General features: G+C 47.7%; 1 protein-coding gene across 1 annotated transcript in view; it reads left to right on the forward strand.

Annotated features, from left to right (window-relative positions):
• LOC132590291 (zinc finger protein 14-like) overlaps positions 1 to 19,007 on the forward strand; it is a 40,004-nt gene that overhangs the window by 16,258 nt on the left and 4,739 nt on the right. Inside the window, exon 5 of the mRNA XM_060263329.1 lies at positions 840 to 2,670. Coding sequence (XP_060119312.1) covers positions 840 to 2,670 — 1,831 coding nt within the window. The remainder of the gene's footprint in view (positions 1 to 839; positions 2,671 to 19,007) is intronic.

Consider the following 19,007-nt stretch of genomic DNA (forward strand, 5'->3'; position numbering starts at 1 on the left):
CAGCAGCTACAAGTGGATGAGTGGTGAATCAAACCCCGTTCTCCCAGATAAGAGTCCGCACACTTCACCACTACACCAAACTGGCTCTGGAAGAGGCAAGGAATAGCCATGGGGGATTTTGGACTGAGTTCAGAGCAACATTTAGTTGGTACAATCAGACAGCCCCCTGCACGGACAGGAGGCCTTCTGGGGACTGGGACTTGTAGGGTCAGGAGCTCCCTCTGAGCAAGAGCTCAGGTGTGGCTCTCGTAGGGATGAGGTATCCTGAAAGACTAGATATCTGGGGAGGGTGGGAGAGAGGTTAAGATCAGGCAAGCCAAAGGAGGCCGAAGGGCCCTCAGTCCTTTCCTCCTGCAGTCACATCGATGCCTTTAGAAATTACCTGCACTCCAGGTGATAATGAGATCTCTCTCCTTATTCCAGCCCAGGATGATCAGAGCAATGAGGAGGGTGAGGAACTGGATCAGCAGTTGCCAGATCGAGTTAAAAACGTGGACTTGAAAGAAAACATCAGGAATCCAGGCAGACCTAAGAGAAAGAAAGGCAGCCATACAGCTGAGAAGAGAGATGGAAGACGAAATAATGCACGTTTTCCAAAGCAGAAGATAATGAGGGCAAGTACATCCGTTCAGTGTGTAAAGCACTTCAAAATCATATCAAAACTCCCTCTGCACCAAAGACAACGAAGAGGGGAGAAAGCATTCGAATGCACAGAGAGTGGAAGGAGATTCAGTGAGACAAGGAATCTTCACAAGCATCAGAGAATCCACAAAGGAGACAGACCTTTGGACTGTTTAGAGAGTGAAAAGAGATACAGTCAGAGTGGCACTCTTCAAAAGCAACATAGAACCCACACAAGGGAGAGACCTTTTGAATGTTCAGAGTGTGGAAAGAGATTCAGTGACAGTAGCAGTCTTCAAAGTCATCAGAGAACCCACACCGGGGAGAGACCTTTTGAATGCTCAGAGTGTGGAAAGAGATTCAGTCAAAGTAGCAGTCTTCAAAGTCATCAGAGAACCCACACAGGGGAGAGACCTTTTGAATGCTCAGAGTGTGGAAAGAGATTCAGTCGGAGTGACTATCTTCAAAGTCATCAGAGAACCCACACAGGGGAGAGACCTTTTGAATGCTCAGAGTGTGGAAAGAAATTCAGTCACAGTTGCAGTCTTCAAAGGCATCAGAGAACCCACACAGGGGAGAAACGTTTTGAATGCTCAGAGTGTGGAAAGAGATTCAGTCGGAGTGGCAGTCTTCAAAGTCATCAGAGAATCCACACAGGGGAGAGACCTTTTGAATGCTCAGAGTGTGGAAAGAGGTTCAGTCAGAGTGGCAGTCTTCAAAGGCATCAGAGAACCCACATAGGGGAGAAACCTTTAGAATTCTCAAAGTGTGGAAAGAGATTCAGTCAGAGTGGCCATCTTCAACTTCATCAGAGAACCCACACAGGGGAGAGACCTTTTGAATGCTCAGAGTGTGGAAAGAGATTCAGTCGGCGTTTCAGTCTTCAAAGTCATCAGAGAACCCACATAGGGGAGAAACATTTTGAATGCTCAGAGTGTGGAAAGAGATTCAGTTGGAGTGGCAGTCTTCAAAGTCATCAGAGAACCCACACAGGGGAGAGACCTTTTGAATGCTCAGAGTGTGGAAAGAGATTCAGTCGGAGTGGCAGTCTTCAAAGTCATCAGAGAACCCACACAGGGGAGAGACCTTTTGAATGCTCAGAGTGTGGAAAGAGATTCAGTCACAGTGGCAGTCTTCAAAATCATCAGAGAACCCACACAGGGGAGAGACCTTTTGAATGCTCAGAGTGTGGAAAGAGATTTAGTCGGAGTCGCAGTCTTCAAAGTCATCAGAGAACCCACACAGGGGAGAGACCTTTTGAATGCTCAGAGTGTGGAAAGAGATTCAGTGACAGTAGCAGTCTTCAAAGTCATCAGAGAACCCACACCGGGGAGAGACCTTTTGAATGCTCAGAGTGTGGAAAGAGATTCAGTCAAAGTAGCAGTCTTCAAAGTCATCAGAGAACCCACACAGGGGAGAGACCTTTTGAATGCTCAGAGTGTGGAAAGAGATTCAGTCGGAGTGACTCTCTTCAAAGTCATCAGAGAACCCACACAGGGGAGAGACCTTTTGATTGCTCAGAGTGTGGAAAGAGATTCAGTTGGAGTCGCAGTCTTCAAACTCATCAGAGAATCCACACAGAGGAGAGACCTTTTGAATGCTCAGAGTGTGGAAAGAGATTCAGTCGGAGTGACTCTCTTCAAAGTCATCAGAGAACCCACACAGGGGAGAGACCTTTTGAATGCTCAGAGTGTGGAAAGAGATTCAGTTGGAGTGGCAGTCTTCAAACTCATCAGAGAATCCACACAGAGGAGAGACCTTTTGAATGCTCAGAGTGTGGAAAGAGATTCAGTCGGAGTGGCTATCTTCAAAGTCATCAGAGAACCCACACAGGGGAGAGACCTTTTGAATGCTCAGAGTGTGGAAAGAGGTTCAGTCACAGTAGCAGGCTTCAAAGTCATCAGAGAACCCACACAGAGGAGAGACCTTTTGAATGCTCAGAGTGTGGAAAGAGATTCAGTCGGAGTGACTCTCTTCAAAGTCATCAGAGAACCCACACAGGAGAGAGACCTTTTGAATGCTCAGAGTGTGGAAAGAGATTCACTGAAAGTAGCCATCTTCACAGGCATCAGAGAACCCACACAGGGGAGAAACCCTTTGAATCCTCAGAGTGTGGAAAGAGATTCAGTCAGAGTGGCCATCTTCAAAGTCATCAGAGAAACCACAACGGAGAGACATTTTGAATGCTCAGAGTGTGTGTGGAGAAATGCCATTTTATTCAATGTTGGTGCTTCATTGGGAGGGAAAACATGAAACTCCTAAGCAGGCTTGGGCCTAGCCTTCCCCTCACTCCCCCCCTCCCTTCTAGAGCCAAACCAACACCTCTAGGGGGAAAGTCTCCTAGAGAGGCAGGAAGTTCTTTTGTTCTGGGGATTGGAGTTAGCACGAAGAGAAGGCAGTTCTCAGCTAGCGATCCACGGAGAAGGATGTGAGCATGGGAGCTCCTGCCCGGGGAAGAGGCCTAGTCAGGAAAATGAGGCCCCCAGGCAGTCAGACCAAGTAAGTCATCCAAAAAGGCAGGGCGTGTTTAGACCAGGGACAATACGATGCGTTTAAAACCACCATTTTGTTTGTCATGCTGTTTGCTGTGCGGGTGCTGGGCTGTGCTAACCTTTTATAGGCAACTGTTTTTGTTTTGTTTTTCTTTCCCTTTCTTTTTCTCTTTTAAACAAATATTTTTACTGTTTTGAATGCTGGCAGTCAAACTCTGTACCACATAGATCCCGACCGCTTAGACCACGCTGCGTTGAGAAGGGGGCCCCGGGGAAGGGGGGGGGGAGGCATGCTGTTGGATAACATGCCAATCCTCCAGGGGTGCCCCAGAGAAGTGCTGAGGTCTCTGTGAAACCCAAGTACAGGGTGGCAGAGGACCTTGAGGCCTGGCCTCATAGCTGGAGAGGGGGATTGGGAGTCCTGTTCCTCTCAATCTGAACCCCTAGACTGAGCAGGTGGTGGCAGCGAGCCCAGGTGGCAGGAGGAGAAATAGCTCCCTCCAGGAGTTGGCGACTCAATAGGGAGTTGACGGGACCGGGTCTGAAGGCAGAATCGGGCTGGTTCCGCCACAGTGTGGAAAGAGATTTAGTCACAGTGGCCATCTTCAACGCCCTCAGAGAACCCACACAGGGGAAAGACCTTTTGAATGCTCAGTGTGCGGAAGGAGATTCCGTGGGAGTTGCATTCTTCCTAATCATCAGAAAACCTACCCCACGGATAGACCTTTCCAATGCTCAGAATGTGGAAAGAGATTTAGTCGGAGTGACACTCTGCAGCGGCACCAAAGAACTCAAAGAATAGAAACCATGTAATTGCTTAGCCTTTTAAAGCAGCTTTTATCTTATTTTATAACTAAAAAAGAGCCACAATCCGTTTAAAGAACTGGCACTATATAGTAGAAAGCTTGAATCTATAAAGAAATGTTAGTGTAACCAGGAAGAAATATTTAAAAATGCTCTAAATATGGAAGTAATTTTAGCCGTGTTTGAAGCCTTCAAATACATCCCACTACCCCATATGATCTTAGGAGAACACCAGACTCTTCTTCCAGGCAGTTGGCAACCCTAGATTGTTAATTAATCTGAGAAAACGAAGCTGAACTAAGGAATGTTTATATGTTGTTTAAGAGATTATTATGTGTATCAGGTACGTCAGACTTATACTCCTTATACATAGCTATCTGGTCCTTTGAAATTAGTTTTAATGTTGATGAATACTGCTATGAAATTATTGTAAATTACTATATTATTATTGTAAACTGTTCAATGTTTACAAAGCGGTTGTGATGACAACCCTCATATACGGCTCCGAATCGTGGGTTTTATACCGTCATCACCTGCGACTCCTTGAGCGCTTTCATCAGCGCTGCCTTCGCACCATTCTCAACATCCACTGGAGTGACTTTGTGACCAACTGTGGCGGAACCGGCCCGATTCTACCTTCAGACCCGGTCCCGTCAGCTCCCTATGGAGTCGCCAACTCCTGAAGGGAGCTATTTCTCCTCCTGCCCCTTGGGCTCGCTGCCACCACCTGCTCAGTCCCGGGGTTCAGATTGAGAGGAACAGGACTCCCAATCCCCCTCTCCAGCTGTGAGGCCAGGCCTCCAGGTCCTCTGCCACCCTGCCCTTGGGTTTCACAGAGACCTCAGCACTTCTTTGGGGCACCCCTGGAGGATTGGCACCTTATCCAACTGCATGCCTTCCCCCTTCCCCGGGGCCCCCTTTATAAAACAGCGTGGTCTAAAGCGGTCTGGGGATCTATGTGGTACAGAGATTGACTGCCAGCATTTAAACAGTAAGAAAAAAATATTTATTTAAAAAGGGAAAAGGATAGGAAAAGAAAAACAAACCAAAAACAGTTGCATTTTAAAAGTTAGCCCAGCACAGCACAGCACAGCACAGCAAACAGCATAACAAAATAAAGTTGATTATAAACGCATCCGGTTGGCCCTGATCTAAACATACTCTGCCTTGTGAAGTACTTACTTAGTCTGCCTGCCTGGAGGCCTCATCTTCCTGAGCAGGCCTCCCCCACAGGCAGGAGCCTCCATTGCTCACCACATGCTCGCTCGAGCCCCAGTTCAAATCTGCTTCTCTTCCTGCCTAACACATGCATGGACCAGCAGCACTTCCTGCCTCTCTAGGGGATCTTCCCCCTAGCGTTGTTGGTTTGGCTCTGGAAGGGAGGGGGGGGAGTGAGGGGAAGGCTACAAAGCCCTGCTGAATGGATTTACTGATCCCTGCCTTTTTGGATGAAGCACCAACACTCTCAGATGGCGTTTCTCCACACGTCCCCCTCCTTAAATTCTGAGCCGGAGGGGTTGCCTCCTACAGAGGTGACCCCGTAGCAGAATCCAATCAAACAAGGAGAAACCCATTAACCAAAACATTACACAAACATTCAGGTATTTCTCCAATAATACACAAAGTCCCATAACCTGGGTGTCCATGTCCTTTCTGGACAAGTCGCATTGCTGCAGTCGGAAGGAATGTCCAGTCTTTAAGATGTACTCCTCCATCTCCCAGGACCACCTCTGGAGTTTGGTGCTCTCCCTCCGTTGCTGCTGTTGCTGGGATGAGTGGTCCATCAAAGGAGGAAATTCCTGGCCCCACATATGGGGTTGGAAACTGCCCAGTTCCCACACAGTTGCTCCTTCTTTATCCCTCATTGGTGGAATGTTCCCTCTGTCCACTCTGTCCTCCCAGAAAACTACCTCTGGTGCTGCAACCAATTGCTGTCCCAGCTTCTTTTTGTCTCCTTCCTTCCTACCTATATGCACCACCATGGACCTCGCAGAGAATGGCTGTGGCATATTCACCTGCACCACTTTAACTGCCTTTCCTGTCTTCTCCATAGCCACCACACAGGTAGCATCGTCTAGATCATCCACAATCACATGGGGTCCCTCCCATTCCACTTTCCGTTCACCAGTATGAAGGGGCAGGAAAACCATCACCCTATCCCCTGTCTCAGCTTCTGCAAACTCCACTTTCTGGTCGCTTGCCACCTCACCCAGTGGTTCCAGCCTAGGGTCACTTTGAACCTCAGACAGGAACATTTCTGGCTCCCCCAGACTTCCTATCATCTGTTCCTTCAAGCCACCCCTAGTCCCACTGTTTCCAGAACACTCAGCCAAAGTTTGATCTGGGTTCTCCACCCCCTCAGTTGCTTTTTCAGTGTCAGCCAACTGAGTTCCTTCCTGCCTGGAAGGTCCCACAGCCTCCTGCTGTCCTTGCGGAAATTGGCACCCCTCTTCCCATTGGGCACACCCTCCTGCAAGGCTTGAGACAGGCTGGTCCCCCCCCTCCCTGGTTGGTGGTGAGGTGGCTTCCCTAACGTTGCCTTCCTCCCCCCACCTTCCCCTGAGGGTTTGGCTTGGGTTCTCAGTCCCCTCGGTTGGTTTTTCAGCACTACCAAACTGACCCCCTTCTTGCCTGGAAGGTCCCACAGCTTCCCAGGACTCCTGTCTGCCCTGCTTCAAGACGACCTGTTTTGAGAGCGTCTCGGACGATCCCACTTCCTGATCCACAGCTACTTGGTGAACCGGTTCCAACCTAAGGCCGCTCCGGACCCCCTCCTGGAACCGCTCCCGTTCCCCCAAGCCTTCAGCTATGTGCTCCTCTGAGCCCACATTAGCCTTGCTGCTCTCAGAACCTCCTGTGAAATCTCCACTCTCCACCTCGGTCTCTTCAGCATGCACAACCCTTATGCTAGACAGGTTCCCTTCCTCGCTAGGAACATCCACAGCCTCTTGCTGCACTTGGGGAAAGCTACACCCCTTTTCCCCTTGAGAACACCCTCCTCCGGGGCTTGAGATAGGCGGGTCCTCCCCCTCCTGGGTGACTGCCCTCTCTTCGTCCTCAGTAACCTGGGCTATTTCCCCCTCCCTGGTTGGTGGTGAGGTGGCTTCCTTAAAGTTGCCTTCCTCCTCCCACTTCCCCCTGGGGGTTTGGCTGCGGGGTACAGCCTTGATAGAGTACTGGCCAACCACCAAATCCCGGCCCAATAACACTGGAACTGTTTGTTCCTTCATTACCCCACATTCAGAATAGGATTTACCTTCTTGTGGAGCCAAACCCCTGAACTGCTTTCGGGAGTGGTCTGGCCCCAGTTTAAACCTTTTAAATACAGTGGCTTTATAGCCTGCAAAAGTTATCCCCCCATCTTCCATAGGCATGCTGTGATAGATGGCTGAGAGTTCTCCAGTCAGGTTGCTACAGAGGTAAGACATATAGTCCTCCTCTGCAATCCCCCACTGTTTGGCTGCCCTCTCAAAGTTGGAGAGGTATGTGGAGGGGTCTTCTCCCTCCTTGTACACTGCAAAGTCTTTGGGGGTGACTTGGATCTCTTTGCTTAGTTCAGCTTCCAGACGTAGCACCTCAAGCTCATGGCGACGTTGCGCTTCCTGTTCCCGTCTGCGGATCTCAGCTCTCTCTTTTTCCTCCTGTCTGCGGATCTCAGCTTCTTCCTGTCTGCGGATCGCATCCCTCTCTGCTTGTCGGTTCTCTCTCTCTCTTTCCTCCCGTCTGCGGACTGCATCCCTCTCTGCTTGTCGGTTCTCTCTCTCTCTTTCCTCCCGTCTGCGGACTGCATCCCTCTCTGCTTGTCGTTCCTCTCTCTCTCGTTCCGCCCCGATACGCATTCTCTCCAGTTCCATCTGTAGCCGCAAGGTTGCGTCTGACTGGGTGGGGGCCACTTTTGCAGGTGCCCCTGCATGCTCAAGATGCTCCAACAGGAGGACTTGCATATCTACTACAGTCAGGTTGTCACACTCCAGCTCTTGCTTTGCGCACTCTTCCTGGAGCTGTGACTTGGTCATCTTCAGGATTTCCAGTTTCTTAGCACGCTCCATCCTAACTAGCTAAACTTTCCCTACTCCAGTTGACCCGAAAATAAAACAAAACTGCTGTTGCTTTCTCTGGGTGCTTGCACGTATCAAAAAACAAAAATGCCTGGCCAATCAAGTTCTCTGTTTGTTCTCATCCCACCGCTGCCACCAAGTGTGGCGGAACCGGCCCGATTCTACCTTCAGACCCGGTCCCGTCAGCTCCCTATGGAGTCGCCAACTCCTGAAGGGAGCTATTTCTCCTCCTGCCCCTTGGGCTCGCTGCCACCACCTGCTCAGTCCCGGGGTTCAGATTGAGAGGAACAGGACTCCCAATCCCCCTCTCCAGCTGTGAGGCCAGGCCTCCAGGTCCTCTGCCACCCTGCCCTTGGGTTTCACAGAGACCTCAGCACTTCTTTGGGGCACCCCTGGAGGATTGGCACCTTATCCAACTGCATGCCTTCCCCGGGGCCCCCTTTATAAAACAGCGTGGTCTAAAGCGGTCTGGGGATCTATGTGGTACAGAGATTGACTGCCAGCATTTAAACAGTAAGAAAAAAATATTTATTTAAAAAGGGAAAAGGATAGGAAAAGAAAAACAAACCAAAAACAGTTGCATTTTAAAAGTTAGCCCAGCACAGCACAGCACAGCACAGCAAACAGCATAACAAAATAAAGTTGATTATAAACGCATCCGGTTGGCCCTGATCTAAACATACTCTGCCTTGTGAAGTACTTACTTAGTCTGCCTGCCTGGAGGCCTCATCTTCCTGAGCAGGCCTCCCCCACAGGCAGGAGCCTCCATTGCTCACCACATGCTCGCTCGAGCCCCAGTTCAAATCTGCTTCTCTTCCTGCCTAACACATGCATGGACCAGCAGCACTTCCTGCCTCTCTAGGGGATCTTCCCCCTAGCGTTGTTGGTTTGGCTCTGGAAGGGAGGGGGGGGAGTGAGGGGAAGGCTACAAAGCCCTGCTGAATGGATTTACTGATCCCTGCCTTTTTGGATGAAGCACCAACACTCTCAGATGGCGTTTCTCCACACCAACACTGAAGTCCTCAAGCGGGCGGAGGTTACATGCATCGAGGCACTGCTTTTGAAGACGCAGCTGCGCTGGGCAGGGCATATTTCTAGGATGGAAAACCACCGCCTTCCCAAGATTGCCCTGTATGGCGAACTCTCCACCGGCCATCGAAATAGAGGGGCACCAAAGAAGAGGTACAAAGGACTCCTTGAAGAAATCCCTTGGCACCTGTCGCATCAACCATCACCAGTGGTCTGACCTAGCCTCAGATCGCAAAGCATGGAGGCACACCATCCACCAGGCTGTCTCTTCCTTTGAGAACGCACGCATAACTGGTCTTGAGGACAAAAGGAGATCGAGGAAGAATCGCACTGCTACAGCACCAACTCAAATCAGACTTTTCCCTGCAGCCACTGTGGCCGGACCTGCCTGTCCCGCATTGGTCTTGTCAGCCACCAGCGAGCCTGCAGCAGACGTGGACTACTGCACCCTTCTTAAATCTTCGTTCGCGAAGCCAAGCCGAGAGAGAGATTGTAAACTGTAATTTTTTTCCCCATCTAATTGTGGGGGCTGGGGTGAAGAGAAGTATCATTTGTTATTGAAGTTTGTTCCCTCTCAGATGTTTCACCAGCAACACAAATCGTAAGTTGCTTCGGCTCCAGCTGCCAAAGGAGTCCTGTTCTAACCACCTGTGAAGTATTCCAGCTGGGGCTTTGGTGTGTTCTCCCTAAGCATCCCACACCTGCAAATGATACTTTATCTTTTGGCCTTGATTGGCTGGCTGGCTCTTTAATCCTGCTGGAGGCCTTCCTTTAGGGGGATTAGCCTTTTACCCTCCTGGTTACCTGGGCCTGAAAGTTTGAAACTTTTTGTCTCTGTTATCTGACAATGATGCTCATGTATCTTATAGAGTCTCTTTTTTTGCCCTTGCAGCTGATAAGCGCAAGAGTGATATCAAATGTAACTTTGATAGCCAGTTTAGTGTAGTAGTTAAGTGCACGGACTCTAATCTGGGAGAACGGGGTTTGATTCCCCACTCCTCCACTTCCAGCTGCTGGATGGGAGGGTTGGAAGGGGTATGAAGATAAGGAAGATGGTTGTTGATTGTGCTGATTGTTCTCTGGAATGTGCTGGTTGTTCTGTGACCTTCTGCAATTTGTAGTCTGTAGGGTGTTTTGCAGAGCTGGATGCCAAGAATGGTGGATGGAAATGCCTTCTTCCTTTCTGTTAAAGTTGTGCTGGTGTTTGTAAATCTCAATAGCTTCTCTGTTCAGGCGGGTGTGATAATGTGAGACCGTAGAAAGGACTTCAGTTCTTTCAAAGTGGATGACATGGTCTCCTTCTTGAAGTGCATGTTCAGCAACAGCTGATCTTTCTAGCTGAAACAAGCGACAGTGTCTCTTGTGTTCGGTGAGGCGGGTGTTGATACTGCGTTGGGTAGTGCCAACATAGACTGCACCACAGGAGCAGGGTATTTTGTAGACTCCAGGGGTTGAAAGTGTATCTCTCATATCTTTGGCAGAGCGCAGCATGTAGCGGATCTGTTGTGTGGGCTTGAAGACTGTGTCCACATTGTGGTGTTTGAGAATTTTGCCAATGCGGTCGGTGACAGTTTTTATGTAGGGCAGGAAGGCTGTACCTACATTTGTGTGTGGCTACATTTGTGTATAGTATCTAACAAGATACTATAAAGGCAAAAAATAAAATAGATGAGCATGTAGATGCCTTTTTCCACAGGTAAGAGGTTCACCAAATAGCTAAATAGGAAGATTGATATGTAAACTTGACTGTAAATGACATTAAAAGAGCAAATGAAGATATACATTTGAGGAATGCAGAACGTTATTAAAGTCCAGATTTCTAATGAAGACCAAGAGTTTTCAGGAATTCTGCCTAGTGAATCACCTAGTGAATCACAGAATGGAAGTTTCTGGGAATTACCATGAAACAAGATCTAACATGGGGGGCAAATACTTTAGCTCTAGAGAAAAAGGCCCAGCAACGACTATACTACTTAAGACTCTTAAGATCACTACAACTGTCAGGGAGTCTGCTGGTTGCCTTTTATCGTAGTTCCATTGAGAGCATTTTATCTTATTGCCTCTGCGCGTGGTTTGGGAGCTGCACGGAAGCAGAGAGAAGGGTGCTCCAAAGAGTGACGAGAAGAGCACAAAAGATTTGTGGATGTTCTCTCCCCTCATTGGTGGATCTGTATAATATGGGATGTAAAAGGAAGATACAAATGATCCTAAGGGACCCTTCACATCTGGGCCATTTGCTATTTGAGATCTTACCGTCAGGTAGACGATACAGAGTGTTGAAGGCTAGGACAAACAGATTTAAGGACAGTTTCTATCCAAGTGCTGTGGTTAGGTTAAATGCAGGGTTATGAAGGATTATCTGTTTTAGATGTATTTAAGTGGTTTAAATGGTTTTATGAAAGTTTATCTGTTTTAGATGTAGTTAAATGGTTTTAATGGTTTTAATGGTTTTAGATGTATTTATATGGTATGAATATGAATATGTGTGTTCGATGTGTTGGTATGTGTGGAAGAGCACCTCATTTCGTTGCTCTCTTTTTGTGGAGAACAATGACAATAAATTTATCTATCTATCTATCTATCTATCTATCTATCTATCTATCTATCTATCTATCTATCTATCTATCATCTATCTATCATCTATCTATCATCTATCTATCATCTATCTATCATCTATCTATCATCTATCTATCTATCATCTATCTATCTATCTCTCTCTCTCTCTCTCTCTCTCTCTCTGAATCAGAGACTCAGAGCAGCTTGCAATCTCCTTTATCTTCAACCCCCACAACAGACACCCTGTGAGGCTGGTGGGGCTGAGAGAGGTCTCACAGCAGCTGCCCTTTCAAGGACACCTCCTGCGAGAGCTATAGCTGACCCAAGGCCATTCCAGCAGCTGTAAGTGTAGGAGTGGGGAATCAAGCCCGGTTCTCCCAGATGAGAGTCCACACACTTATCCCCTAGACCAAACTGGCTCTCTTACCAACCGGTCCAAAGACTACAAGATCCCATTAGAGCGAGCGTGATCCACTGTGTCCCAGACAATTTAGTAAAACGAGTGGAAGAAGGTTCATCAATGTCTGCAGAGAGTCACTTGCATTTAGTAGTGCCGAGCCAGCTGTTACCTGGCTCTACTGAGCCCCTGTTCGATGCAAATGCATTTCAGACACACATCTGCGCACTGCAACGCCAGTCTGTGCCAGGAAAAGCTGCCCGAGGCCTCTCGGTCTTCTCTGAAGAGGGTGACCTTTTCACCATTGCAAAGATGAACATATGAAGCTGCCTTATACTGAATCAGACCCTTCGTCCATCAAAGTCAGTATTGTCTTCTCAGACTGGCAGCGGCTCTCCGGGGTCTCAAGCTGAGGTTTTTCACACCTATTTGCCTGGACCCTTTTTTGGAGATGCCAGGGATTGAACCTGGGACCTTCTGCTTCCCAAGCAGATGCTCTACCACTGAGCCACCGTCCCTCCCCAGGTCCAGTCAAAGTCACCTACCCCTCCCCCCCCAGGCTACACGACAAACGACACCTGCTGGAACCCAGTCCTGACAGGGCACAGAGTTGGGGTTGCCAATCCCAAGGTGGGGGCAGGGGATCCCCCGGTTTGGTCATCAGAAAGCTGGGGGGAGGGAAATGTCTGCTGGGCACGGCATTATACCCTATGGAGATCGGCTCCCATGGGGCAGGGGTGGCCAGCCTGTGGCTCAGGAGCTACATGTGGCCCTTTCACATATATTGTGTGGCTCTTGAAGCCCCCCCCCCCCAATCAGCTGGCTTAGAGAAGGTATTTCTCTCTTTAAATCACTTTGTCAATCGAAGCCAGTCGGTGGCTTGGAGAATGCATTTAAAGTTGCTTTATTTCCACCTCCCTCCCATTTTGCAGCTATCAAACATCTGACATTTATTCCGTGTGGCTCTTATTTTAAGCAATTTTGGCCAACCCTGCCATAGGATATAATGGAAAATCAGTCTGTGGGTATCTGGGGCTGGGGAGGGGGGGGGCTGTTTGTTGAGGTAGAGGCTCCAAATTTTCCGCATAGCATCTGGTGACTCTCCTCAGAATAACCGCCAAGTTTCAAAAAGATTGGACCAGGGGGTCCAATTCTATGAGCCCCCAAAGAAAATGCCCCTATGCTTCATTATTTCCAGTGGAGGGAAGGCATTTAAAAGGCGTGCGGTCCCTTTGGATGTGATGGCCAGAACTCCCTTTGGAGTTCAATCGTGCTTGCCACACCCTTGCTCCTGGCTCCACCCCCAAAGTCCCCAGATATTTCTAGAGTCGGACTTGGCAACCCTACACAGAGTCCACCTTCCAAGGCAGCCATTTTCTTTAGGGGGAATTGAACTCTGTATTTTGGAGATCGGTTGTAACTGTGGGAGACCTCCAGGCCCCACTAGCTGCACGGAGAAGTGACTGAGGGCCAGGCTGCATCCCGGATCTACGTCTCCTCACCCCAGAGCTGGCAACCGGAGGCTTGGAGACCCTGGCTGGCACTCCTCAGCTTCAGGAGGGGCTGCCCTGCCCGTCTGTTTGCCAGGGCTTTTCAGGGAGTTTGAATTGGCAGGCGTCTCTTTTAAGGCAGGGAGGACGAGGGGTTTTTTAAAGTATTTTTAAATGAAAACAGTTTCAACTGTCATTGTAAGCATGTTGAACTATCATCGTCATTATTATTATTGTGCCCATTTCCCCTTGGGGGCATTAAAATTGTGAGCTGCTGCACACGTTATTGTGTTCTGGGTTGAACTCCCCTCTGTGGACTTAGCAGGATGACTAAAGTGCAGGAATCCACTTGCTCCCTCTGGATCCTGAATTCTTTAGACAGGCCTTTAAGACCTAACTGGGAAGGAACTGCCACCCTACACCGCTGAGCGACGTCACTCATGAGGAATTAGGATCGCTGTGTGAAGAAAGAAAGTTATGATCCCGCCTATACTGAGATTTTGAGTAGCACCATGAAATATATTTCAATTGTTATCTTACTGTTTTTAGATTGTAACCTTAAATTGTTTTCCAATTGACTGCTAGCCGCCCTGAGTCCGCTTGGGGAGAGCGCAGGATAGAAAACTAAATAAATTCCTTGTTATTCGTATTGAATCCCACACTTCGCACAGCTTGTTCCAATCAGTTTCATGCTCAGAAAGCTTTTCATTCTTCAGTAGAGTTTTCCAGGAAATTTTGAATAGCGTTTGAGTCCAGTGGCACCTTTAAGACCAGCAAAGTTTTATCCGAGGTGTAAGCACGCACACTTCTTCAGATACGCTGAAATGGAAGCTACCAGTCCATACCTCTAGGCAGAGGGAGAGCAGTAGATTAGCATACAACATAATGAAGATGTTTAAGAGATGCCAGGACCCAACAGAGATAACAAGCTTCCTTTACATGGTCCCCATTTGTTTGGATTTACGGTAATTCTGGGGAGAAACATAGGGGAGCAAATAAATATATGGAAATTGGAGATTGATTGGAGATTTCCCAGGCCAAAAGAGGTAAAACTACAGCGTACCCGTACTCGGGCCTTCTCTGTTATGGCTCCACAGCTATGGAACCAGCTTCCAGAAGAAATGCGGGCCCTGCGGGACTTTGAACAGTTCTGCAGGGCCTGCAAGACCATCCTTTCCCGCATGGCCTTCACAGACTAAAGAGAGAGACTGCTAAGCAAACTCACCATCTGTATAATAGCACTAACATATTAATTAATTTTATTATTTTAGAATTTTAATTAAACTCTTAAATTAGTATTGTTAAATACTGTACAATGTATGTATTGACTCATGTTGTTAGCCGCCCGGAGCCTGCTTCAGCGGGGAGGGCGAGATATAAATAAAATTGATGATGATGATGAAATGTACCCTTCTTAATTGTGGAATGCTTAGCCCCTATGCTTCATTATTTCTAGTGGAAGGAAGGCATTTAAAAGGCATGCGGTCCCTTTAAATGTGATGGCCAGAACTCCCTTTGGAGTTCAATCGTGCTTGCCACACCCTTGCTCCTGGCTCCACCCCCAAAGTCCCCAGATATTTCTAGAGTTGGACTTGGCAACCCTAAACAGAGTCCGCCTTCCAAGGCGGCCATTTTCTTTAGGGGAAATTGAACTCTGTATTTTGGAGATCGGTTGTAACTGTGGGAGACCTCCAGGCCCCACTAGCTGCACGGAGAAGTGACTGAGGGCCAGGCTGCATCCCAGATCTACGTCTCCTCACCCCAGAGCTGGCAACCGGAGGCTGGGAGACCCTGGCTGGCATTCCTCAGCTTCAGGAGGAGCTGCCCGGCCCGTCTGTTTGCCAGGGCTTTTCAGGGAGTTAGAATTGGCAGGCGTCTCTTTTAAGAGAGGGAGAACGAGCGGTTTTTAAAAGTATTTTTAAATGAAAACGGTTTCAACTGTCATTGTAAGCATGTTGAACTATCATCATCATCATTATTATTATTCCACCCATTCCCCCACCTTTAACAGGGCGGAGTACATCAACATAAGTAATAATAAAAGCACAATAAAAACCAGTTACAATATTTAGTTGACAGTACAACAGAATGGTCCAGCAAGATGAGAGCCAATTTGATGTAGTGGTTAAGTGTGCGGACTCTAATTTGGGAGATCCGGGTTTAAGAACATAAGAGAAGCCATGTTGGATCAGGCCAATGGCCCATCCAGTCCAACACTCTGTGTCACACAGTGGCCAAAATATATATACACTGTGGCTAATAGCCACTGATGGACCTCTGCTCCATATTTTTATCCAATCCCCTCTTGAAACTGGCTATGCTTGCAGCTGCCACCACCTCCTGTGGCAGTGAATTCCACATGCTAATCACCCTTTGGGTGAAGAAGTACTTCCTTTTATCCGTTTTAACCTGTCTGCGCAGCAATTTCATCGAATGCCCACGAGTTCTTGTATTGTGAGAAAGGGAGAAAAGTACTTCTTTCTCTACTTTCTCCATCCCATGCATTATCTTGTAAACCTCTATCATGTCACCCCGCAGTCGACGTTTCTCCAAGCTAAAGAGTCCCAAGCGTTTCAACCTTTCTTCATAGGGAAAGTGCTCCAGCCCTTTAATCATTCTAGTTGCCCTTCTCTGCACCTTCTCTAATGCTATAATATCCTTTTTGAGGTGCGGCGACCAGAACTGCACACAGTACTCCAAATGAGACCGCACCATCGATTTATACAGGGGCATTATGATACTGGCTGATTTGTTTTCAATTCCCTTCCTAATAATTCCCAGCATGGCGTTGGCCTTTTTTATTGCAAACGCACACTGTCTTGACACTTTCAGTGAGTTATCTATCATGACCCCAAGATCTCTCTCTTGGTCAGTCTCTGCCAGTTCACACCCCATCAACTTGTATTTGTAGCTGGGATTCTTAGCCCCAATGTGCATTACTTTGCACTTGGCCACATTGAACCGCATCTGCCACGTTGACGCCCACTCACCCAGCCTCAACAGATCCCTTTGGAGTTCCTCACAATCCTCTCTGGTTCTCACCACCCTGAACAATTTAGTGTCATCCGCAAACTTGGCCACTTCACTGCTCACTCCCAACTCTAAATCATTTATGAACAAGTTAAAGAGCATGGGACCCAGTACCGAGCCCTGCGGCACCCCACTGCTTACCGTCCTCCACTGCGAAGACTGCCCATTTATACTCACTCTCTGCTTCCTATTACTCAGCCAGTTTTTGATCCACAAGAGGACCTGTCCTTTTATTCCATGACTCTCAAGCTTTCTAAGGAGCCTCTGATGAGGAACTTTATCAAAAGCTTTCTGGAAGTCAAGGTAAACAACATCTATCGGGTCTCCTTTGTCCACATGTTTGTTCACCCCCTCAAAGAAATGCAACAGGTTAGTGAGGCAAGATCTTCCCTTGCAGAACCCATGCTGAGTCTTCCTCAATAACCCGTGTTCATCAATGTGCCTACTAATTCTGTCCTTGATAATGGTTTCTACCAACTTTCCCGGTATTGAAGTCAGACTGACTGGCCTGTAATTTCCCGGATCTCCTCTGGAACCTTTTTTAAAGATGGGGGTGACATTTGCTACCTTCCAGTCCTCAGGAACGGAGGCAGATTTCAATGAAAGATTACAGATTTTTGTTAGAAGATCCACAAGTTCAACTTTGAGTTCTTTCAGAATTCTCGGATGTATGCCATCCGGACCCGGTGTCTATCAGTTGTAGTACCTCCTCATTTGTCACCTCAATCTGACTCAGGTCTTTCAACACCCCTTCCAAAATTAGTGGTTCTGGGGTGGGCAAAAAGTTCTCGTCTTCTACAGTGAAGACGGAGGCAAAAAATTCATTTAGCTTCTCAGCCATTTCCCTATCTTCCTTCAGTAATCCTTTTATCTTCCTTCAGTAATCCTTTTACCCCATGGTCATCCAAGGGCCCCACCGCCTCCCTGGCAGGTTTCCTACTTCTAATATATTTGAAGAAAGTTTTATTGTTGGTCTTTATGTTTTTTGCAATATGCTCCTCATAGTCCCTTTTTGCCTGCCTGATCACAGTCTTGCATTTGATTTGCCACAGCCTGTGTTCCCTTTTACTAATCTCACTTGGACTGGTTTTCCACCGCTTAAAGGAGTCCTTCTTACCTTTTACAGCTTCCATTACTTTGTTTGTTAACCACGCAGGCCTTTTCTTATGCCTGTTTGTGCCTTTCCTAACTTGTGGTATGTATTTTATCTGAGCTTCTAGGATTATCGTTTTAAATAGCGTCCAAGCTTCCCCAAGGGTTTTGACCGTATGTACCTTTCCTTTCAGTTTCCTCCTCACATGCCTCCTCATCTCAGTGTATTTACCCCTTTTAAAGTTAAACGTGGTTGTGGTGGTCTTTTTGGACAACTCCCTATTTATACAAACGGTGAAATCAATAACATTATGGTCACTGCTCCCAAGTGGCGCAATCACTTTTACATCTCTCACCAAGTCTTGGGCATTACTTAGGACCAAATCCAGGATCGCCCCACCCCTGGTAGGTTCTGAGACCATCTGCTCCATAGCACAGTCATTGAGAGCATCAAGAAACTCAATCTCTTTCTCTCGACCAGAACACATATTGACCCAATTAATCTGCGGGTAGTTAAAATCACCTATTACGACACAGTTTTTACGTTTAGCCGCTATCTTTAAGCCTTCCATCATATTATAATCGTCCTCTCTCTTTTGATTTGGTGGGCGATAACAAACTCCCATAGTTAAATTTCCTTTTGGGCCCTCTATTTCAACCCATAGCATTTCTAAAAGTGAATCTAATTCTCTGATCTCAGTCTTACTGGACCGTATATCCTCTCTGACATACAGAGCCACCCCACCTCCAACCCTTCCCTCCCTACCCTTCCGATATAGCTTATATCCAGGAATCACCGTGTCCCACTGATTCTCCTCATTCCACCAAGTTTCTGAAATTCCCACAATGTCTATGTTTTCTCCCAACACTAAACATTCCAATTCACCAATTTTACTTTGAACACTTCTAGCATTTGCATACAAACATCCCCACTCCTCCGCTTTCACTTGCTGGAATGGCCTTGGGTCTGCCATAGCTTTTGTAAGAATTCTCCTTGAAAGGCATCTGCTGTAAGAGCTCTCTAAGCCTCACCTACCTCACAGGGTGTCTGTTGTGGGGGAGAAAGGTAAAGGAGATTGTATGCCGCTCTGAGATTCAGAGTATAGGGTGGGATATATATCCGATATCTTCTTATAGCAGGATGATATAGCAAGATAGTACAGCAAAATGATACAGTAGGGGAGGCCCTCTCCAGCCCCACCCACCTCACAGGGTGTCTGTTGTGGGGGAGGAAGGGAAAGGAGATTGTGAGCCGCTCTGAGACTCTTCGGAGTGGAAGGCGGGATAGAAATCCAATATCTTCTTCTTCATCATCATCCAAAAGCCTTGTGGAACAGCTGTTTTACAGGCCCTACGAAAGGCTAATAAGCCAGGTAGGGCCCGGATCTCCATAGGAAGCTGATTCCACTAGGTAGAGGCAAGATGGGCATCTCTTAAG

Source organism: Heteronotia binoei, chromosome 2, assembly GCF_032191835.1.
Source record: "Heteronotia binoei isolate CCM8104 ecotype False Entrance Well chromosome 2, APGP_CSIRO_Hbin_v1, whole genome shotgun sequence".
Lineage (NCBI taxonomy): Eukaryota > Metazoa > Chordata > Lepidosauria > Squamata > Gekkonidae > Heteronotia > Heteronotia binoei.